The 24,614-nt window shown below is 36.1% G+C and overlaps 1 protein-coding gene across 2 annotated transcripts in view; it reads left to right on the top strand.

Moving 5' to 3' along the window:
• Positions 1-24,614, top strand: part of FMN2 (formin 2) — a 375,250-nt gene that overhangs the window by 60,531 nt on the left and 290,105 nt on the right. For both annotated transcript variants that reach the window (XM_073899944.1, XM_073899942.1), the window contains exon 3: positions 17,769-17,916. In XM_073899944.1, coding sequence (XP_073756045.1) covers positions 17,769-17,916 — 148 coding nt within the window. The remainder of the gene's footprint in view (positions 1-17,768; positions 17,917-24,614) is intronic.

Raw genomic sequence — 24,614 nt, 5'->3', positions numbered from 1 at the left:
TGTAAGGATGGCTTCACAGGCCAGAGTAGAATTCTATCTCAGAAGCATTGGAGATCTGAAAGGTATTTAGCAGCAAGAAAAGAACATGTTCATTTTTGCTTTTGACAAAGACGTGCTGCATGGTGGAAGGTGAGCTACAGGGATATGGTGGCTGCATATGACATTACTGAAATCTTTTAAACTGGGTCTGAGTGGTTGGGATGAGGAGAGGCTAATTCTAGAGACACATCTGAGATGGAGATGATTGGTTTGCTGACTTACCGGATTTAGGAGGTGCAGGGTTGTCAAAGATAAAGGTTTCTAGTTTAGTAGACTGGATGGGGATGTGTAGTGATTTTTAGTAATTCATACTCTTAAAATTTTTTTTATTATTATGGTAATCACCATACATTACATCATTAGTTTTTGATGTAATATTCCATGATTCATTGTTTGTGTATAACACCCAGTGCTCCATTAAAATTTTTGATGAACAATATGCAGTTTGTCAGTCCATAGGAGGACTCCTTAGCTATATAATTAAAAAAAAAAAAAAGCTGGCCATCTGGATACTGGCACATCAAACTTAATTAGATGCCTTTTGTTTTTGTTTTTGTTTTTTAGAGTGGCTAAAACTTGGGATTTTTATAAATGTGTATCACTGAAAAAAGTCCCAAGTGGAGGTCCACATTCAGCTGGGTTTGAGGCAGTTCAAACTGTTTGTTTAAATTCCAAACCAGTGACTGCTTGTGAAATTTTATTTTAGGATACTTATATTTTATTGATTACCTGCTCAAAAGCTGTAAGTCTCTGCGAAGGGCTTTCTTTTTAATTCATCCATGTTGCTCACGCTGCATTTTCAACGGAAGTGCTAGGGAGGGAACGCTGAGTCAGGAAACTGGTTCCAGTATGGTGTGGGAGGTGGTAAGAGCAGGTTAAGTCTGAAACAGAGACCCTGAACTTCCTTCAAAGGAGGGATTTTTTTTTCTTCTTTTTTTAAACACTTCCAACAGCTAGAGTAGAGCATGCTAGAGCTGTTAGGCTGGAGATCCTGGTTGGCCCTGGGGATGGTAAGAGAAATAATCCACTTTTGTTGTGGGAAGTCCTCATGCAAAATAGAAAAGGTGTGTCAGGACCTATGTCCAGAAAAGATAAAGCAAATTGTTTTGACCAAAATGATGGAATTTGAACATCTGCAGGTTAGTATGAATCACTGAGGAAGTCATATATGTGTCAGATTAATAGACATAATTATTAATCATCTGAGTCATAATACTAGGAAAACACAAGAAGAAAGAAAAATGAAGTCTAGAAACATACAAAAGATTTACTTTGTTCGTTAAGAAGGCTTCTAAAAGTTAGAAAGAGTGGCACAGCAATAGAATTATGCAATTTTAAGCTCATTTACTCTTAATCATACTTGCTGAAATCTAGAAAATGAAAGTTAATTTTTTTTTTTTGGTGATAGCAGGCATGTAACTATCAGTTTTATAAACTGTAAATTTACCTAACAGCTTACATTGTTTACTGTGACAAATTATTGTTTACCTTACAATGCTTTGCTATTAGTGATTACTTTATAGGATAACCATCTTCTGAAGCTGTAGAAATGTAGATAACCTTATAGCATTTCCCAGTGTATCTGGAATAAAGAAGTTCCTCACCATTAATTACTCTGGAGAACTGAAGTATGTGTGTGGCAGGGAGAAATGTGTGGGAGTGTGTGGCTTCATTAAGGTGGTACTTTCTTAGTCATCGTTATATTAGTTTAATATAACGTTATGTTAGTTTAATGCTTTCCATGAAATGTCAGTTACTGAGAGAGTTAATAGCTTTTGTTACGGCTATGCACTGCTTCATACCGTATGATTTATTCCTACTTTTTCCGGGAGAAGTATTACAATAAAATAGTCTCCTTCATGGCTACATTATATGATAGTAAACGTAGTAAATGATTATAATAGTAACTAATATTAATAATTGTATTTGGTACTATTTATTGAATACTTACTAGAGCTTGAAGCACTGTGATTTGCAAAAATTATATCATAATTTCCTCATTTTACAGAGGGAATATTGAAGTTCAGGGAAATTAAGTAACTCATTCAAAATTAAGAGTAGAAACCAAGGTTTAAATTAATTTTTTTAAACTCTGAAAGTATCCTCTTAATTGCCATAAGTTCCTACCTCTTCCATTAGTTTTTTATTTCTGTCAGCTGGATAATGCTAGAAGCTTTGTTAAATATTGAATCCAACCAGATGCCAAGTTATATTCAACTTGGATTTAAAAAAAAAAACACATTATTTTTCAGGGTCTCAGAATTATAAGCCCTGTGTATTACAGGAGAGCTTACATGCTTAGTTGGATGTAGGAAAATCTTGCTTTCTTTTTTTGGATTTGCTGTGATCTTGGGTAAGTCGACTGACCTTCTTGGGTGATATTCAAAGCATTATTAATGTCATATAATGCATTCTTATCAATGCTATAAGCAACATTGGTTAAACATATTTCCTTCTTAATGTTTGATAAGGAAAGAGACATTTTGACTTCAGTGATGGTTTTTGTTTTTTGTTTTTTTTCCCCTCATGGTCAATCAACAATTCAGATGTCAAGTTGAATAGAAATGGACTTCTAAATATAGGTCAAATACTTTTTTAAAATCACATAACTATGTCTCCTCCCCCATGCCCAAATTTGATCCACCTACTAAGAGGATCTCTGCAGGTCCTGCCCAGTTCCTCTTGTCAGTACATAAATGACCAGAGCACCTGTCCCATATCTGTGCCTGATTAATTATGAATGAATTTCCTTCTGAGTGCCTAATGCATCCTCTGTTTTGACCACATTCCCTTAAAGTTTCTAGTGGAGACAATGATAGGCTCAATATTGCTAACTTAAAATTTTTAATTCAGATGTAATATCTCTTAAGAATTGAGGTAATTAATAACATGTTTATATGTTTTATATTATTCATTCATTGGAATCTTAATTCTTACTCTTGTCCGCACGTGAATAGCCCTTCTTTCCCATTGTGTTAGTGGTGCCTGGTAAAGAAAATTCATGTGATATTTCCTTTCAACTGGTATCTTAAGTATTTGATTAACAGTAGTCATAGTATGACCAATCACATCCTCTATAAAGATAATCAGAAACAGAAGTTACACTATTTCCAGTTCCTATCTTTAGTTGCTGGGGGAGTAGCTCAAGTGCTGCATGTATTTTTTTTTTTTTTTTTTGCTGACTGTAAGAAAAACTTTATTTTTTTATTTTTTCTTTAAATTTTTTTATTGTTATGTTAATCACCATACATTACATCATTAGTTTGTGATGTAGTGTTCCATGATTCATTGTTTGTGCATAACACCCAGTGCTCCACGCAGAACGTGCCCTCTTTAATACCCATCACCAGGTTAACTCATCCCCCTACCCCCCTCCCCTCTAGAACCCTCAGTTTGTTTTTCAGAGTCCCTCGTCTCTCATGGTTCCTCTCCCCCTCCGATTTCCCCCTTCATTCTTCCCCTCCTGCTATCTTCTTTTTTTTTTCTTAACATATATTGCATTATTTATTTCAGAAGTACAGATCTGTGATTCAACAGTCTTGCACAATTCATAGCGCTCACCGTAGCACATACCCTCCCGAATGTCTATCACTCAGCCACCCCATCCCTCCCACCCGACCCCCACTCCAGCAACCCTCAGTTTGTTTCCTGAGATTAAGAATTCCTCATATCAGTCAGGTCATATGATACATGTCTTTCTCTGATTGACTTATTTAAGTGCTGCATGTATTTAAGAACACTCTTTTAGCTGGAGCCAACAAAAAGTTTTGAGAAAAGTCATTATAAAAACTGTTTCCCCTCTAACTTGACAGCTTTGTTCTGTTTCCTTTAATTCTGTGCTTCTATGTTATTTGCATTATGTTGCTGATGGTAGAAAAATCTTGTTACAATAAAGATACTCATAAGAAATTGGGAAGTTGGCCTGTTTGTTCAACCAATACAAAATTATAAAGATTACCTTTTCATGTGGTTTTCGAAATATAACTTACAAAAAATTTTTTTAATATTTGTCTTCCATCTGATACACTGGAGCTTAAAGTAAGTTGCTGTAGCTTCATTAGAAATGGAATGTATTACATTCGTGTCTTCTAAGCAGCCTCTAGTCTTTTTGGAAAATAGTCTCCTTTATTCCAGGCTCAATATTATTTTTCTCTGTTCCTATTTCTAACTCCTTTGGCTTCTTTATTGGACAGTAACAGCCTCACTCCTTTCAAACCTCCACCATCAATCTCTGTTTTTGGTATGGATTTTAAAATAGTATACCTCACTCTTCTGAGGCAGGTTTGTTCTGATTATGGGAAGTGAAAGGCTAGTGATATAAACTAATAGTATCTTCAAGGTGAAATACACTTTATTCCAAACTGATAGCAAGTCAGAAAGCACCTCTGCAACATCATTACACGGTCAGAAGAGATGGTGGGAGGAGATCCCAGTCCATTTATGGACAACTCTGACTGCCATTTATTGTTCTTGGTTCTAGTTACAAATAACGCATGTTCACTGAGAGGATTTGAAAACTTTATGAAAGCTCAAGAGAAAGTAAAAACATCCATACTTCTATGACCTTGGGCTTTTATAAATTTTCAAACTCACTGAACAAGAATTATTTGTACTATGTGTACCGATACATATGCATAGTTCACTTTTAGTATGAAGTTTGCACATACCCCTACCTTTTAGAATGTTTTTGTCATTAATAAAACAAGCTTGTTAACAGAACAAAGAAAACCCGGGGCTGAGGTGGCTTCATTGGTGAGTACCACCAAACCTTAAAAGAAGAAATAATACCAGTCCTGCATAAGCTCCGTCCAAAAATAGAGAAGGGGACACTGTCCTACTTATTTATGAGGCTAAACTTTCCCTGATACCAGAACTAGACAAGTCATTGGAAAAATACAGAGAAGTATCCCTGATCAAAACATAACTAGGACATTCCCTAACAAAATATTTGCATATTTAATCCAATAATACATAAAAAGGATTGTGAGGTTGGTTTAACATTTGAAACTCAACAAAGCATAAAGGAAAAAATTACATAATCTCAATAATGCAGAGAAAGCATTTAGCAAAATTCAATGCCCATTCATAATAAAAAATCTTGGCAAATTAGGAAGAGAAGGGAAGGGCCTCACCCTGGTAAGTAGAACCCTGTGAAAAGCCTAGAGCTGACATCGAGTTTAATGGTGAAAGACAATATTTTCTACCAAACAATGGGAACAAGTTAAGGATGCCCATTTTTACCATTTCTACTCAACATTATGCTGGGGATTCTAGCCATTGAACTAAGGCAAGAAAAATAAATATAAGACATAATGATTAGAAAGGAATAAAACTTTCTCAGTGTGCAGATGGCATGATTGTTTATGTAGAAAATTTTGATAACAGTACTTTTTTTTGTTTCAAGTTTTTATTTAAATTTTATTTAGTTAACATATCATGTAATATTAGTTTCAGGAGTAGAATTTAGTGATTCATCACTTACATATAACACTCAGTGCCCATTACAAGTGCCCTCCTAATTACCCATCACCCATTTAACCCATCCACCTGCCCACCTTCCTTCCAGCAACCCTCAGTTTGTTCTCTGTAGTTAAGAGTCTGTTTTATGGTTTCTCTCTCTCTCTCTTTTTTCCCTATATTCACCTGTTTCATTTTTTAAATTCCACATATGAGTGAAATCATATGGTATTTGTCTTTCTTTGACTTATTTCATTTAGCATCATACACTCTAGCTCCATCCATGTCATTGCAAATGGCAAGATGTCTTTTTTTTATGGCTGAGTATATTCCATTGTATATATATACCACATCTTTTTTATCCCTTCATTAGTTCTGATGACAATACTAAACAACCATTAGAACTAATATATGAATTTAAGAAGTTTATGAAGCAAAGGCAAACATGAAAATCAATCATATTTCCATGTCCTAGCAGAGAACAATTGGAATATAAAGTTGAAGAAACAATACCATTTAAAATAGCATGATAACTGGAATTTAAATAAAAATTTGGAGAAAGAAAAAAATAGCATGAAAAACATGAAATATGTAGAGATAAATTTAACAAAACTTAGGCCAGTCTATATACTGAAAACTACCTAACATTGCTAAGGTTACTTAAAGAACTAAGTAAATAGATTTCTCACCAAGAACTGGAAGATTCAATATTAAGATGTCACTTTACTCCCAGATTGATCCAGAGATTCAACATAATCCCAATAAGCATTCCAGCAGGCATTTTGTAGACATTGACAATTGATTCTAAAATATATGTTGAGGTACAAAAGAACTAGAAAGATAAAAATAGTTTCAGAAAGATAAACAAAGTTGGCAGACTAACAAATACTACCTGATTTCAAGACTGATGGTAAAGCTACATCTATTAGGACAGTGAGCTATGGGCATGAGAATACATTTGTAGACCTAGAGATCAACAGAACAGAATAGAGTACCTAGAAATTAGACCCACATATATGTGGTCAGTTTATTTTTCAACATATATGTCATGGCAATTCAAACTTTTTGAAAAGAAAGAGAAAGAGGGAGAGAGCAGGCAGTGAGGGAGGGGCAGAGGGAGAGAGAATATTTAGCAGGCTCCACACCCATTGCGTAGCTGCACATGGGGCTCGATCTTACAACCCTGAGATCATGACCTGAGCCAAAATCAAGAGTTGGACACTTAACTGACTGAGCCACCCAGGCAATTCAGTTTTTAAAGGAGCTTTTATGCTGGGAAATACAGCTTATATATAGAAAAATACAGAAGTGTAGCTCAGTGATTTATCACAGATACATCACCTGTGTTACTGTTGCCTGGGTCAAGAAATAAAACACTGACAGCATCTCAGAAAATTCCTCTCATTCCCATTCCTTGCTGCCAAAGGTAATTAATGTCCTGACTTGTATGGTAATCACAAATTACTTTTCCTTATGATTTTACTACACTAGTTTCAGTTCTAAAATACCGTAGTTTAATTTTATCTGCTTCTAGAACTTTGAATGAATAGCCAAAAGTATGCATGTTTCTGTCTATTTTGCTTACATTAAGTTTGTAGTTTGTGGAGAGTTGTAGGTTATTTTCTTTTTTTGTATAGTTTCTCCATTGTATGAAGATTTCATATTTTATCTAGCTGTTCTGCTGTTTATGAACATATCTGTTTTCTGTTTTGAGTGATTACAAATAATGCTGTTATGGATATTCTTATATATTTCTGTGGATGAACATGTACACATTTCTGTTGGGTATATCCCAAGGAGTAGAATCACTGGGTTATATGATATGCATGTATTCAGTTTTATGAGATGTGGCTTTTAATACTTTTTGAAAGTGGTTTTACCAATTTACAGTTTCATCAGCAGCATATGAGAATTCCCATTGCTTTACATTCTTGGCAATTTTGGTATTGTCACTCTTTTATTATTGTTATTGCTACTATATTGATGACTAACCACTTTGATGGATGTGTAATGTTATGCCACTCTGATTTTAATTTACCTTTCTCTGATCATTAATGTAGGTGATATTTTCATACATTTATTTGTATAGTCTTCTTTGAAACTTCTTATTCATTTTTTCAATAGGTTGATTATAATTTCTTGGTGACTGTAGCAATTATGGATTCAAATCCTTTGTTTTACTTTATTGTGTCTTTTGGTGATTACTTTAAACGTAGTCCAAATTATTAGCCCTTTCCTTGACAGCTAGTATATCAAATGTCCTGTTTGAAAGTCTTTGCCTACTGTACAAGCAACAAGATATCCTCCTAATATTATCTTTGCAAAACTTTGTTTTGTCTTTTGTATATTGATCTACAATCACCTTAGACATTTTAGGTGTGTAAGGTAGAGAGGTCCTATTTTATTACCTGTCTGTATGGGTGGGAGACTTGTATGTGGATCTCTATTCTATTCCATTGTGTGTTTGTGCATTCTTGTCCCACTACTATCCTGCTTCGCTACTGCTGTACTGTAGTAAGTCTTGATGTCTAGAATTGCAAGTCTTTCCACTTTGAGTTTTTTAAAAGACTGTTTTAGGTCCTCTTATAAATTTTAGAAACAGTTTGTCATATCCACTGAAATACACATGCATACTTGGGATGTTGATTAGAATTTCATTTAAGGGATGCCTGGGTGGCTCAGTTGGTTAAGCGTCTGCCTTCAGCTCAGGTTGTGGTCCCAGGGTCCTGGGATCGAGTCCCGCATCAGGCTCCCTACTCGGTGGGAAGCCTGCTTCTCCCTCTCCCACTCCCCTCTGCTTGTGTTCCCTCTCTCACCGTGTTTCTCTTTGTCAAATAAATAAATAAAATCTTTTTAAAAAAAGAATTGCATTTAATTTAACTATCAGTTTGGAGAAAAGTGAAATAACTGAGACTTAAATCCACAAATGTAATAAATCCATTCATATATATTTAAGTCGTTTCTATTTTCTCTCATTGCAATTTGATAGGTTTCTTCCTAGAGGCCAGGCATGTTTTTATTCAGTGGCTCCTTAGGGATTTGATTTTTTAAATGCTACTTAGAAGTACTTTGTTAGTTAAGTTGTATTTGATGTATAACACTGTGTAAATTTAATGTGTACATGTTAATTTGATACATTTATATTGCAATAAGGTTGCCAAGGTAGCATTAGTTAGCACCTCTATCTTGTCACATAATTATCATTTCTTCTAATATTGGGAACAATGAAAATCTGTCCTCTTAGCAATGTTTACAATATGGTTTTGTTGTCTATAATCACTGTACTGTATTAGGTCTCCAGGACTTATTTTTCTGTTTGCAAGTATGTGCCCCTAAACATCTTTCTCATTCCCTCCCTCCCCCCAATCCCTGGTAACCTCCAGTTTACTCTCTGCTTTTACAATTAGATAATTAATTTCCATATATAAGAGGTACCATTTCTCTGTCTAACTTATCTCAGCATAATGTCCTCCAGATCCATCCATGTTATTGCAAATGGAGATTTACCTTTGTTCTCATTGCTGAATAGTATTTCATTGTATATTTATACCACATCATCTTTGTCCATTTATCTGTTGATGAACACTTAGGTTGTTTCCGTATCTTGGCTATTGTGAATAATGCTGCAGTAAACATGGGGGTGCAGATAATCTCTTCAATACCTTATTTTCATTTCCTTTGGACATGCATCTCGAAGTGGAATTCCTGGATCATATGGCAGTTGTATTTTTTTTTAATTTAAATTTTAGTTAACACACGGTGCAATATTGTTTTCTGGAGTAGAATTCAGTGATTCATCACTTACATACAACACCTAGTGCTCATCACAAGTGCCCTCTTTAGTACCCATCACCCATCTAGCCCAGCCCCCCACCCACATCCTTCCATCAGCCCACAATTTGTTCTCCATCCTCAAGAGTCTCTTATGGCTTATTTCCCTCATCATTTTTTTCTTTACCCCCTTCCTATATATTCATCTGTTTTCTTTCTTAAGTTCCGCATGAGTGAGATCATATGGTATTGTCTTTCTCTGACTGACTGATTTCAATTAGCATAATATACTTTAGCTCCAAACATGTCATCGCAAATGGCAAGATTTCTTTCTTTTTGATGCCTGAGTATCATTCTAGTGTGTGTGTGTGTGTGTGTGTGTGTGTGTGTGTGTAAGCCAAAACTTCTTTATCCATTCATCAGTTGATGGACATACATTTGGGCTCTTTCTATAGTTTGGCTATTGTAGATAATGCTGCTATAAACATTAGGGTACATGTATCTCTTTGAATTAGTAGTTTTGCATTCTTTGGCTAAATATCTATAGTGCCATTGCTGGATTGTAAGGTAGTTCTATTTTTACTTTTTGAGGAACCTCCATACTGTTTTTCACAGTTGGTGTTTCCACCAACAATGGAAAGGGGTCCTTTTTCTCCACATCCTTGTCAACACCTGTTGTTTCTTGTGTCGTTGTTTTTAGCTACTCTGCCAGGAGTAAGGTGATATCTCATTGTGTTTTAGATTCGTATTTTCCCTGAGGATCAGTGATGTTGAACATTTTTCATGTGTCTATTGGTCATCTGTATGTCTTTTTTGGAAAAATGTCTGTTTATGTCTTCTGCCATTTTTTTCATTGGATTGTTCATTTTCTTGGTGTTGACTTCTATAAGTTCTTTCTATATTTTGAATTTGGGTATTGACTTCTTTAAGTTCTTTCTATATTTTGTTAGATATATCATTTGCAAATATCTTCTCCCTTTCTGTAGGTTGACTTCTTGTTGGATTGATTGTTTTCTTCACTGTGCAGAAACTTTTTATTTTGATGAAGTCCCAATAGTTTATTTTTGATTTTGTTTCCCTTACCTCAGGACACATCTCTAAAAGGAAATTGCTACAGCTGATGTCAAAGAAGTTATTGCCTGTGTTCTTTTCTAGGATTTTTATGTTTTCTGGTCTCACATGTAGGTCTTAATCCACTTTGAATTTGTTTTTGTGTTTGGTTTAAGAAAGTGGTCCAGTTTCATTCTTTTGCATGTTGCTGTCCAGTTTTCCCAACACAATTTGTTGAAGAGACTGTCTTTTTCCTATGGGATATTCTTTTCTGTTTTGTCAAAGATTAATTGAACATATAATTGTGGGCTCACTTCTGGGTTTTCTTTTCTTTTCCATCGTTCTAGGTATCTATTTTTTGTCAGTACCATAATGTTTTGATCACTACTGCTTTGTAATATATCTTGATGTCTGGACTTGTGATGCCTCCAGTTTTGCTTTTCTTTTTCAAGACTGCTTTGGTTATTCAGGGTCTTCTGTGGTTCCATAGAAATTTTAGGGCTGTTCTAGCCCTGTGAAAAATGCTGGCAGTATTTTGGGAAGGATCGCATTAAATGTGTAGATTGCTTTGGGTAGTGTACACATTTTAACAATATTTGTTCTTCAAGTCGATCAGCATGGAATGTTTTTCTATAGCTAAGAAAATACCCTTTTATATTATCCTGAAACATTTTCAAAGACTTCAGCTCTTTTATAGATTTAGTCTTTTTGATGTTACCATTATTATTCTTTTGTATTTGTCATTTTTATATACCCTTCTAGGTTTATAACTTCTTATTTAAATGCCAACCAGGGATGCTTTGAGCAGTCACATTCACATGTTCTGTTTAGAGTTGATAAAGTGAGTATAATATAATGTTAATTGTGTCAAGACTGTGGCAGAAATATAATTTATAAGTGTGATAATGATAAAGTGGTTTAAAAATATCTATAGTAAAGCATGTGCACTATGATTATAGCTACATAAAACGTTCAGTATAGACAATAGTACACCCAGTGCATGCTGTCATGTGTGGTACTGATTAGGTATTATTTTTCTTATCTCCCCTACCCAAGAGCAATTCTATAGAGTTGTGCTATTGGGTTGTTTTTTTGTTTTGTTTTGTTTACAATTGTCAATCCAAACCAATTTGCAGACCACAATTTGGTCTACTATCATGGATCTACCTTTTATCTAGAAAGTCATCCAATAAAAAGCTCAAATGAGCTAACATAGGCATATAAATGGATCTTTCATCATTCCTCTAATACTAATTATGTGTTTATTGCTGGCTTATTACAAAAAATACTTACAATGATTAATAAGAAAAGTAAGATATTATAAAATAAAAAAAATTAGCTACCAGTGGAAAGAAAAAAAGAAGACAAAGAATAAAATAGAGCCAGGAATGAGGCTGATAAAAAACATGTATTCTGGAATTCCAAAACATGTGGCAATTCCAAAACATATACTTAAGTTTTTTAATAGCCAAAACAATAAACAAATTTGGTTAACACAGTGGTCCATAAGATGAAAAAAGTATAAATAAACTCAAAATGCCATCTGTTTAATTTTTTAGATTAAGCTATAAAATTCTAAGGTTAGAAATGAAGTTACCTTCAGACCTCTCCCATAGACAATATTATGTGATGGGATGGATATTTTCAGCTGTGTTCTTTTAGTGGACATAGTGGTCTCTTTTTCTTAGTGGTCATACCCAAGCACAGTTCAGGTGAAGTTATTCTTGAGACCAGTATGCCCAGGTACAGGTAAAAGAGCCCTTTGCTGACCTGAGGAAGATTTTATCTATGCACTCTGGGTGAGTAGAATATATGTAAGGAAATGGATGAGCTGCATGCTTTTTGGATTTTTTTTTTTTAGTTATCTCCTTCAGTCAAACTTAAAAATATTATTTATGGATAGTTGACATACAATGTTATAAAGTTTCAAATGCACAGCATAGTGATTCAATAATTTTATACATTGGGACACCTGGTCTCAGTTGATTAAGTGGCCAACTCTTGATTTCGACTCAGGTCATGATTTCAGGGTCCTGGAATCAAGCCCCGCATCTGGCTCCATGCTCAGTGGAGAGTCTGCTTGAGGATTCTCTCTCTCTCTCCCCCTCTTCCTCTGTCCCTACTGCCACTGTTGATCTCTCTCCCTCTCTAAAATAAATAAATAAATCTTTAAAAAAATTGAATGCATTTTTCACCACAATAAATATAGTTACCCTCTGTCACTGTAAACGTTATTATAATATTATTGACTATAATTTCCTATCCTGTACTTTTCATCTTCCTGACTTACCTGTTTTATAACTGGAAGTTAGTACCTCTTAAATCCCCTTCACCTATTTCTCCTATCCTTTCTGGCAAATACCAGTTCTCTGTATTTATGAGTCTGTATCTCTTGTTTGTTTTTTCTTTTTTCTTTTTTTAAGATTTTATTTATTTGAGAGAGCGAAAGTGAGAGAGATCACAGAGGGAGAGAGAGACACAGACTTGCTGCGGGTCAGGGAGCCCGACGCAGGGCTTGATCCCAGGACCCTGAGATCATGACCTGAGCTGAAGCTTAACCGACTGAGCCACCCAGGCACCCCCCTTATTTGTTTTTTCATTTGTTTTTCTTTTTAGATTCCACATAGAAGTGAAATAATACAGTATTTGTTTTTCTCTGTCTAATTTATTTCACTTAGTATAATACCCTTTCTGGCCATCTATATCAAAAATGATAAGATCCCATTCTTTTTCATGGCCGAGTAATAATCCATTGTGTGTGTGTGTGTGTGTGTGTGTGTGTGTGTGTGTGTGTACCCCATACCTTCTTTATCCATTCATCTATTGATGGACACTTCAGCTTCTTCCATATCTTCGCTATTGTAAATTATGCTGCAATGAACATAGGGACAGAGGACACGAATAGACATTTTCCCAAGGAGACATATTGTTGGCCAACAGAAAGAAATGGTTCTCAAGATCATTAATCATCCGGTAAATGCAAATCAAAACCACAGTGAAATAATACCTCACACAGGTCCGAATGGCTAATATTAAAAAGACAAGAAATAACAAGTGTTGGTGAGGATGTGGAGAAAAGGTTAGCCTTGTACACTGTGGTGGGAATGTAAATTGGTGCAACCACTGCTGAAAACGGGGTGGAGTTTCCTCAAAAAATAAAAAAAAAGTAGTATTACCATATGATCCAGAAATTCCACCATGGGTATTTACTAAAAAAACAAACAAACAAAAAAAACACCTCAAACACTAATTTGAAAAGATATATTCACCCTTGGTCAAACTTCTGATATTCAATGGGGGATTGTACTTCCTGGACTATCTGAGATAAGTTCTATATTTCACCACTCCAATATGGATCTATTAGCCTTGGTAGATGCTGGAGCAGGGGCAGTGCTGAGAGTTTCTGAGGACCTGAGGAACCCCTAACTAAGATTTATTCTCACATGTATGGACATCCCATCTGATGAGTTATAGGAACACCAATGGGAAGAACAATACTTCCTCTCAGAGGGTAGTTTAGATTCTGCTTTAGCATACAGATTAATGGACAATGAAATTTTCTTCCATAAAGCACCATCAGAAAAATGTGAACATGAGACATTTTAAGGTGGTAACCATACCCTCACTTTGGCTTGAAAAATCTCAATGAAGTACTCTTAGAATGCCTACCTCTGAGCATTATATTTTCCAGTGGGTTCTCTAAAATAAACTATTTATGGGTTATAGCTCTGATTTATTTTGGGGTCATTATTAAATATCTGCTATAAGTAACTATTGTTTTTTTTTTGAGATAGTAGGTTTATGGTCTATTTATGTCACTTTTAGCGTGTGATTTTAAATCTTCTGATGTGCCTGTGGTAGAAAGCTTCTATTTGTTTTCTTTAACAGGAAGAAATGATCCAGTTCAGCAAAAGTCAAAACAGACTTCAAGAATTTAAAGGAGTGGAGTAGTGTCATGGGAACATAACCCTATTTTAACGCAGATAATAAAATTATGATTTGATTTGTCAAAAAACCATTTTTATTGCTCTTGACCCTTGTAGTTCCTTAATACTCATGGTGTGTCTGCTATGTGTACAGAACAATATTCTGGGGAAAATGGGGAATATAGGATATGGTAGCTGGAACAAGGGGCTTATAACCCTATTTGGGAAAATAACAAATATATTTCTGAAATGTTAGAAAGAAATACAACAGAAAAAAAGACATTCATGGATAGTTGAGGAACGACCACAGGGCAATCATCAATTAAATTCAAAATTTAGGAACAATCAGTGCAAATGCCAAGAAAACCCTGGAGACCAAAATTTGCTGAACTACCTTCCCATCAATAAAGATTTAGCGTTGGTTCTGTATCTTGATGTGTACATATGATGATGATTCTGAATTCCTCTGAAAAGGATTTTTTAAATACAAGAAATGTTCTAATCAAACATAGATTTTAAAAAATCAAAACAAGTAGCACTCATGGTGTGTTATTTTTGAATCACAGCATGTCATTTTCATAGCTCTTTCCACATAATATTTGCTCCTGCTTCATGCGAGCCCTATAAAAAAGACTGGGGCAGGCTTTTTTCCTGATTTACTGATGAGAACATCAAGACCTCATAAAGTTAAGAGATTTATCTCTGGTGCAGCACTGATAATATCCTAGGAATTTTATCAACTGTATTTTTCTTTATATTGTAGAATTGCCGATAGGGTTAGGTAGAACCGATGACTTAATAGCTTTGTTTTCCGTGTGATATCTACAAAGTACCTTTTCAGTACCTTGTTGAGTACATGAAGGAAAATGAGATTACCAGCTATGGCCACTGCTTATATTGACAAGCTGTCTCTTTTATTTCTTTTGTATCTGGCTATTCTGTTAATTCAGTAGACAGTTAAGTAGCTTTATGTAGTCATCATCACATTGTCAAGTGCTAGGGGAGATTTATAGGACCTGTGGACATAGCTTTACGTGCTAAAGGAGTTTTCATCAACCTGGGGAAAGATCAGATGCACTCAGGAAAATGTTAAGCCACCAACCTGGAAGGCATACCGTTACTTCTCAGAATGAGGGGTGGTAGGGCTCTGTATCAGTGTTCTGATGCAGGAGTGGTCCAGGTGAGGTGGGACTTCAGCAAGACTTTTACTGAGAGATTAGATTCCATGAGTGGGGAGAACTAGGGAGGCATTGAGTGGAGTGAAACTTGATTTAGGGAACATGGAGAAATGAATTTGGGGGGGGAGGAAGTCATATAGGAAAATTTAAATGATAGGTTGAAGAGTTGGCGTCTGTAGGTGTTAAAAAGCCGTGAAAGAAATTTGTGTTTTGCTTAATTTCTCCATACTACGAAGGAGCAATTTTGAGATTACCATCGCAGCATTGTGATGTATTAAATCCTGGGGTGTGGCTGAAAAACTAGAGGATTGACCAAAATTTATTGTTGTTTTTTATATGAAGTTTATAAAGTGCTTTTAGCATACTTTGTATTCTGGTGAATTGTGAAATCCTAAGTGAAACTGCTTATCCCCTTGCCTATTGCTGCCTTTTTTTATGTGGCGCCAAATTTGAGGCTGAGTGGGTCTGTTATTAGGATGATGGAGCTCTCTAGGCAAGAGTTCCTTTGTCAGGGAAGGTACAGCTTGCCAACTGGGTAGGTGCTTGATTACACTTTCCACGGAAGGTTCATGTGCTGCAGACACGAAAGAGGCAGGATTCTCTGCCTAATGGTTGGCCACAGGCAAGGAGACATTCTCAAGCAGTGGCTAGATGGTGCACTGTCAGGGCATCAAGACTTGACATCATCCCTCGCCCAAGTCTTACTCTGTTCTTGGAGGGATGAGGATATCCTCTGACATTTTTGCCAATCCTCATAAATTGAATTACTTTAGTTTCACTAATGAGAGTTTATTTCTAACACCATTTTAATTAAACAAACTACTAATTTCACCAATGAAGAGCTATTTTTGACATTCAGTATGCTAAATAGCAAAGCCTTTGGTGTTGATCAAGATATGAATAGTTGGAAGAGATATGGATAGCTTGGAGATATGAACTGCTTGGCCAGGTCTGAAATGTGGCCCTTTCTTATGTGATTACTAGCCAATCCCAGGAATCTGAATTCTCAATTAGGGCTAACGTCCCTAAAGGTAAAGCTTAAATCTACAGATACATTGCATCTTACTGTCTATGCTGAATGATAGTTTGTGAATTTCTTAGATTAATTTATTAAACACATTATGGAAATAGCAATGCCTGTCCTTGGTTAACCCTGTTTACTTTACAGTCTCAACATGGTGATTATGAGATATATATATATATATATATAGGTTTTGTTTTGTTTTTAATTTGCTCTTAACCTCTACCATACTGTTATTCTCTTTGCTTTCTTTATATTGATCAAAAGCTATAGGGAAATATACCTATAAGTAAGGAAAGTGTCACAAAGAGACCTAGGGCCTGCATATATTAAGTGCATGCATCCTAACATGGTTAAACATGTTATTCTGAAATCCTAATGAGCAGTTTTCCAAGGTGTTTATAAGCCTCAAAGCGGCCTCCTTTGTAAGAGTTTCACTTTGCTCCCTGGCACTAAGTGTAGTTTTGAACCTTCTTCTCATTCTGTCCAGATTCTGTTGGTCTGCAGCTGGGAAGCACTTTCTTTGCCAGAAGATCCCTGTCCAATTCTCTTATTCTTGGCAGGTTCATTTACTTTTTCATGGTTTCAGTCCTAAACAGTTCCCAGCCTGGACCCAAGATAAGTTGGTTTCCTAGGCTTTTTGTTGTTGAAGGCAAGGACGCTAGTACTGCCCTGTGGTGCCCAAGTACAGCCTGTCCTTTGACTTTGCTATAAGCGTTTAAACCGATGTTAAAGGGACATCATATTCAAATGTCTTAAAGATGCTTGTTCAGGGAGTTCTCCGATTGAACGTCTGGATTTTCTGATCTTATAATTCCTTGCAGACCCACATGGCATCTCTACCACCAAGAAAGACTTAGATTTTGCTTTAGAAAAGAAGTTGAGACAAGTATGGTCATGAAAATGAAATGACTATGTGAAAGAATGTTTATGGGGGCGCCTGGGTGGCTCAGTTGGTTAAGTGACTGCCTTCAGCTCAGGTCATGATCCTGGAGTCCCGGGATCGAGTCCCGCATCGGGCTCCCTGCTCAGCGGGGAGTCTGCTTCTCCCTCTGACCCTCTTCCCTCTTGTGCTTTCTATCTCTCATTCTCTCCCTCTCAAACAAATAAATAAAATCTTAAAAAAAAAGAAAGAATGTTTATGTTATGAGTCTACATTAGATAGTATGCAATGCTTTTTAATGTTTTTTATACACACACACACACGTGGATATATATATATATGTATATGTGATAGAAAAGATGTAATAATCAAAAAAACCTTTTTTTCTAATTGAATTAAAATAGCTTTACATTTATTTATTTTTTTTCATTTTTTAAATATAGCAAGATCAACTTTATACTTGGGCTGCGGTCAGCCAACCCACTCACTCACTGGATTACACAGAAGGGCAGTTTCCCAGGCGAGTCCCGTCTGTTTGGCCCCCATCGAAACCTCCTGATGAAGAACACAGGCTGAAGGATGCTGAAACAGGTGGGACCCCAGGAACAGTGCGTGTTCTGAAAGTGCGTAACATGAAGTACCTATACAGTGCTCACGGGGTAGTGAGTCTGCATTTCTCTTCTAAGGATTTCTTCGATTACGATCTGCAGCTATCTCAAGTAAAATCACTGGGAGTCTTGTTAAATTGTAAATTCTTATGCTCCACCTTCAGAATTTTAGGGAAGGGGACACTGGAATTATCCAGTTATTATTGTGTATACAAAAGTTTGCGAACTACCGCCTCAGGGGGCTGACTGTAGCCACCACCTGAGATGATATGAGCCACATATCCTGTGTGGACTGAGAACTCCAGAGGGAAATTTCTGTCTATTGCCTTCAAAGGTGGTGTCGACCTCACTTCTCCACTCTGGCTCTCTTCCCTTACTGCTTTCCTTGTGCTTTTCTTGATCCTTTTCTTTACCTTCAGAGATAATGGGGACATAGAGATAAAAGGTTCATTAAATCTAAGTTTTAAGTAATCTTTTAAAAACTGTACAGTGTTCAGATGTATTTATTCTTCTTTAAAATTTTTCTTTTTGGTTGTTTTTCTCTTTGCATCTTTTGTTGTCTTATTTTGTGTTATTGGCTGGGAAGATAGCATGAGATTAATATCAGCTTTCTATGGAGCCTGAAAGTGGGAGAACACTTTTGTGTTTGTCTTAGGAATTAAGAATCGTATTTGAGTAATAATGTTTTATGAAATTTGGTTGTTTAATTCCGTTTAAAAAAATTTCCAATCTGGTATAATAAATTCCTGACTTCTTCTCTGTGGACTGATTCATAAGTGGAGAGTACATTGAAGAGCATTATTACTATTCAGAAATCTACCCCTCACCAAATTTTCCTAAATAGTAGCATGAGTGTTAGAATTAAGAATTTTGATTTTTGGGGGCAACCGGGTGGCTCAGTTGGTTAAGCATCCGACTCTTGATTTTGGCTCAGGTCATGATCTCAGGGTCATGAGATTGAGCCCCGCATTGGGCTCCATGCTCAGCAGGGAGTCTGCTTGAGATTCTTTCTCTCCCTCTCCCTCAGATCCTGCCCCCACTCTCTCTCTCTCAAATAAATAAATCTAAAAAAAAAAAGAATTTTGATTCTTTTTCTCATTGGTTTATAGAGAGAGAGTCATTAATCTGGATTTGTAATAAAAGAGTACAACATAAGAACATGGAGCTTTGTAACCTTGGGCAAATTTCTTAATCCCTGTACTCAGTTTCCTAACATGTAAAATGTCGATAAGAATAGCATCTCCTGCATAGGGCTGTTTTGAGAATTATATGAGATAATGCATGTTAAAGCATAGAGTTAGAATTCAGAATACAATGTCAGGCTTAGTATAAGTGTTTGCTATTGTTATCATTATTACCATTATCTGATATCTTTACTTATTACTTCCTCATGAGTTCCCTTTGAAACCAACAATGACCCACAGTGTTAAAGATTTTATTCTAGGCCCCTTTCCAAAGTGAATGTAGTGTTTATAATCCTGTTTTTATCCCAGTCTCTGAAGGGATGCATTTACCTTTCTTCTTTCTATAGAAGCCCGGAACGGGGGCCCACACCCAACCGTGCATGTCCCGTTTTAAATGTCTGATGCTTTTGAAACACTGCTTAGTGTTCACTAGGTGGACTATACTCCCTGAAATGAACAACCCATGAGAGAGAGGAGTAAGAAACGTTGTACCATGTAGGGCTCTGAGTTTCTTGTAACATAGTACAGTTGATCAAGGGCCAAGGTGTAGAGTTCCTTAATGGATGTATCTTCAGGAATGAAGGGGTTCTAACATGATAATACCTGAAAATAAAGCAATCACATAAAAGCATATTTAGTTTTAAAAGGGAAAACACACAACTAAAAGTATTGCTCCTGTTAAGTACACTATGTTATTCATGTTAAAAATCACTTTAACTTCTTGGTAGGGAATAGCCCGGTGTAGATATAACAGAATTGATCAGTTTCGTTGAGTGCCCTCTTAACAGTTGTCCATGTCTTGTGTTTTACATCATGATTAGTGTGTTTTCATTTTTTTCTTCCCTAGTATGTTTTTCCCCACTTTTTTGAAATATTTATATTTTCCTTTAAAATTTTAAGGCACCTTAAAAAAGTTTCAAAATATTTTATATTATTGATTTTGTATACCAGAGGAGGACTAGACAGAAAGCTAGTGATAATCTAAATTTTAGTTTGGTAAAAGATGATCGTTGGAATGGATACCAGGAACTTTGTAACTTAGTTTTCTCTTTGTTATTTGCTGTAGCCTGCCAAATGCCAGATCAAGTAATTTTTAATATAGTAACTTGTATCCTTTTAAAGTATGCATTCTTAAAGAGGATGATGGAGGTAAGTAGAAAATAATTTTGTGTAGTGACTTGTTTTTCTCCAGTTGATCTGTTATAAACCTCAACAGCCATATAGCATTCTTTTGTCCAAATGATCTAATGGCATTTTCTAAACTTATCCTGCTGTGACTCTATGGGCCATTCTCATTCTGAGAGCCATACCACCCTCTCCCTTCTAGTCAGTCAGTCAGTTTTAAGAGTGAGAATGTCAATAATATAGCAAAAACCTTGCACAGAATCTACAGCTTTCAAATATATAGATTTGGTGCAAACTTTGATAACATAATTATTAATAGTAATACACTATTTGCAGTACACTTAATGATTGGTTGCTCTACATTGTTGTGTAGTGACATCATGGTTAAAACCAGTATTTGCAACATGTGGCCCCTTTCAATTTTAGTTTAAAGTTAAAAGAGTTCAATGACTTTTTTCTTTTGAAGAAGAAGGATTTTTAGTTACATCTTAGAAAACTGAAAACTTGTTTTTGTTTTTGTTTTTGTTTTTTTGTCTTGCGGCTCATTTTCATTGTTGATTACTAATTCACATGTCCAGCTAATTCAGATTTCTCATGCATCTGACTTAACATATTTTTGTAATCCCTTCTGTAAGAGAGGCTCTTCTCCACCTTTCATATAATGGTGAAAGAACCAACCCTCCTCTGTAGGGATTGGAAGTGCAGAGGTCAAGGTGAATGAAGCCTTGGTGCCTCTCCCCACCCTCTGTGGTGGTTCTTTTTTCTGGAGTCCCGTGGCATTTTATTCATATCTGTATCATTCATATTACTTATGCATTATAATTTTTCTGTTTATACATATCTGTCTTCCTTGGAGACTCCCAACATTTCAAGACCTTTGGGCACATAGTATATGTTTAAATGTTTAAGCCAGTAAATTAAGATCTTTTGTTGAAAGAGATCTAAATAAATATCTCCTTAGCACATTCATGCAGGCATTTGAGAGAGAGTTTTGTGTGTGTGCTGAAACAGCCCATGGACCATTTTTCCAGGCTCAATACCAAATTTCAAAAGTTATTCACTGATGCACAGAAATCAAAGAGATAATTAACTTTAGTTTTCAAATTTTGGCGAATGGGGGCAGGATGTCTAGATGTGTATAAGGAATTGATTATTCTTATTGTGTCTTTGAAACATCAAGCCCCTTATCTTTCTCTGAAAATGTAAATGGCCAAGAGGAGTGATATTTAGGAAGGCAATTTGGGGATGGAAAACCCTGGAGGAAACTATGTGGAAGGAGAAGTGGTAGAAACAGGGCAGAGACTTTTTAAATAGAAATCCTAAAAGTCATGGTTACATGCTGGCTGAAAGCAGTGTAACCCGCCTTTGCTCCAGAAAAGATTTGAGCAGCATATAAATATCTAAGGTATACAAAAGGATTACAAAGGAAAATAAATCAAACTGAAAGGAATTTAGGATGGAAGAATAAAATGAAGCCAGGGGTAAGGTAGCACACAAATGTATTGCAGAAGCACTTGGAATTTTCAAAGGTAGTTGGAAATTTTTCCTCAGGTTTAAAGCAAAGAGGGAAATGGGGACAATTCTATAATCATCCCCTGTGTCCATGAGGTTAAAAGCAAAAGTATTTCAGAGAAGCCCTTTTCTGGCCTTCTATATATAAAAAATAAGTGTTTCTGATGGTTCCTAATAAGATTCTGTGTGATGCAATGCAAACAGTATCATCAACTCATTTCCAGATGTAGTTGAATGCTTTAACAAATATTCAATAGGGGTAATGAAGAAATTCTATAAGGAACCCAGGAAGAGTTTGATAGTGTTCTATTTCTCAGCTTCCCACTTGATCAAGGGATAAAATGTGCTAGAAAAGACTGAAAGATTGACCATGTCTCCTATAGATGATGATGATGATGATGATGATGATAATAAATTCTTCTTTTTTTGTCATTTTGGCTTGCATTTCTCTCTTATATATGCAAGCTAAAGCTTGTGTGTCCATATCCTATGTTGGCAATGAGGGGCATATCCATACTGTGAGATAATCAAATAAGCAGAACATAGGGTTGGGCCCTTTTAGGAAAATTACATGTTTAACTCTATCTTCATTTATGGAAGGACATGGTATACCAGAATTAAAAACATCACCCATAAGTCATACTATTTAAATAAAGTTTAATAAGTTCTCTCTCAATTAAATTGACTAGACTTGAATCAAATTGATGTATATACCATTAGAGAAACTGCATTTTAATAATTTTATGTAAGTGCCTTTTTACTTACAGTGTAAAACTGTTTGGAGACTGCTCAATTCATTTTTAGAAGGCATACTTTATATGCTTTAAAAGGGTGATTTAATTTATTTTCCATTCATAGCAGGGAGGCATATCCTACTTATTTTCTTTCTCCCTATAAATGTAAAACTCATCCAAGTATGTTTTGTTTTACAAGTCATAGGCTTATTTTGTGATGATAAAGAAGAGTTCATCTCTGAAACATGTTTGGAACTGTGGGGAGCCCAGAATTTTAGATTATGAATTATTTAGGACACTTAAAGTTTTGTCAGGAATGTTCTTTCTCCTACTTTGCTTCACAGAGATGTTTGTTTTGTTTTGGTTTTAAAAACGGTCTAGTTTCTGAATTCTTAAAAAGGGAGAGAGAAGGAGTTGGCAGTTTTAAATGTACCTTTGAGAGAGCTCTCACTGGGTTACTCTTTAAAAACAACCATCCTGGTTGATGAATATGTAATGGGAACTGTCAGTTCTAGAGCTGAGTGGATTTAGAAAGGCAAGTCCGGAAAGCCCCTGGATGCTGGAAGACGAGAGTGTTGGTAACAAGTTTCATGGGAGTTTGTACCTGAGGTGACCATTCTAAGAATGTTAGAACTAAGTGGATTTCTCAGATTCACTTGCCCAGTGGCCCTAGCCTTGAGCAGATACTCAGAGACCAGCTTACTTACCATTCGCTGCAAACACGCCATTTTCTCTCTACTCACACCACTCGGTGCCGTGTCTCGTGCTTCTCTTTATTCTCCCCTTCCTATGCCTTCTTTGGTTTTTTTTCTTATTTGCCTTCTCCTTAATTTTTCTTTTTCTTTTCTCTTAGTTCTCTTCATTTTACCTTTTGTTTTTGCAGTACAGTTATTGTGTGCATCTTTTTCATCTTAACATCTTGACACTCTAGAACGTCTATGCTTCAGTTTATGATTTTGAAGAGAGCATTTTGCCATAAATTTCTCTTGGATGGTTTCTCTTACACGGATTCAAAGAAATAAGTATAGTGGAAGAGGGGGGTGGGGGAATTAATTCATTTCGGGCACCATTTATAATTCGACAGAGGGAAACTACAAGTTTGGGAGGAGGGCGATTCCAAAAAGTGACTGTCTTTCTAGTTCATTGTTCTGATAAACTGTATGCATTCTTCTTTGCCATCAGAGCCCAGAGGCTTGCTTTTTAGGGTAGGTCACCAGGCCTAGGGCTATCGGGGAAATGCTAGGAAACACTGTGTGTATTTCTAATGCAAAGAACTGTTGGTGTTCCAACGGGAGATCCTTTGGATTCTCCCTGCGCTATCTAAATAGAAAGAAGAGGAAGAAAAGTGTTCTCCATCAATACAAAGCCTCAGGACCTTATCTAGAGTCTACTGTGTTTGGGGATTTGGAGGTAACTAAAACCAAAAGTGTTCCAGGGTTTGGATTTGCTAATATTAACTGCTGGTTGGTTTTGACGTTAGGATCCTTATTCAAAATTGGCTAACTCTGCTGTTAAGGTCAGAGTACAGATTTGTCGGTATAAGAAGGAAGAATCCCTTTTCGATTACCTCAGTGAAGTCGAATTACTTCTCTGGGAAAATGCTTTGTGTTTTAAGGCCTCTTGTTAATATTCTATTGCCACAGTGACATCTGTTGGTAAGTGACTACTTCATGCTGTTCTCAAGGATTTTTGTTTTGAAAGATACACCTTAAGCCGAGCTGCAGGAAGCAGCTAAAGGCAAAGTGATGTATTTGCCCCTTGTAAAATCCTTACTCCTCTTTTCCCTTTCCCAGGATACCCCCTTTCATGGTTTGATTGTTCTTTTGGTCACTCCTTCCAGTCACTCCTACAATGACTCAGCAAATATTTTAAGCACCTACTGTGTGCCAGACACTATTCTAGATGCTGCGGATATAAGGGGAAAAAAGTGCAAAAATCCCTGCCTTATGTTCTAGTGGAGTAAGAGAATTAAAATTAGGAGGCAAACAAGTGGATTAGGTAGTGTGTTACGTGATGTTCCATGTTACAAAGAAAGTAAGAGAGAATGAGGGGTGCTAGCAGTGGATGGGACTGCCGCTTTGTTAAAACGAGTGCTGAAGTCTGGAACAAAGCCCTAGAGAAGGGGC

This window comes from Callorhinus ursinus, unplaced genomic scaffold, assembly GCF_003265705.2.
Source record: "Callorhinus ursinus isolate GAN/ISIS: 27379988/994484 unplaced genomic scaffold, GSC_fseal_2.0 scaffold13, whole genome shotgun sequence".
Classification (NCBI taxonomy): domain Eukaryota; kingdom Metazoa; phylum Chordata; class Mammalia; order Carnivora; family Otariidae; genus Callorhinus; species Callorhinus ursinus.
This window is presented reverse-complemented; position numbering and strand designations above follow the sequence as displayed.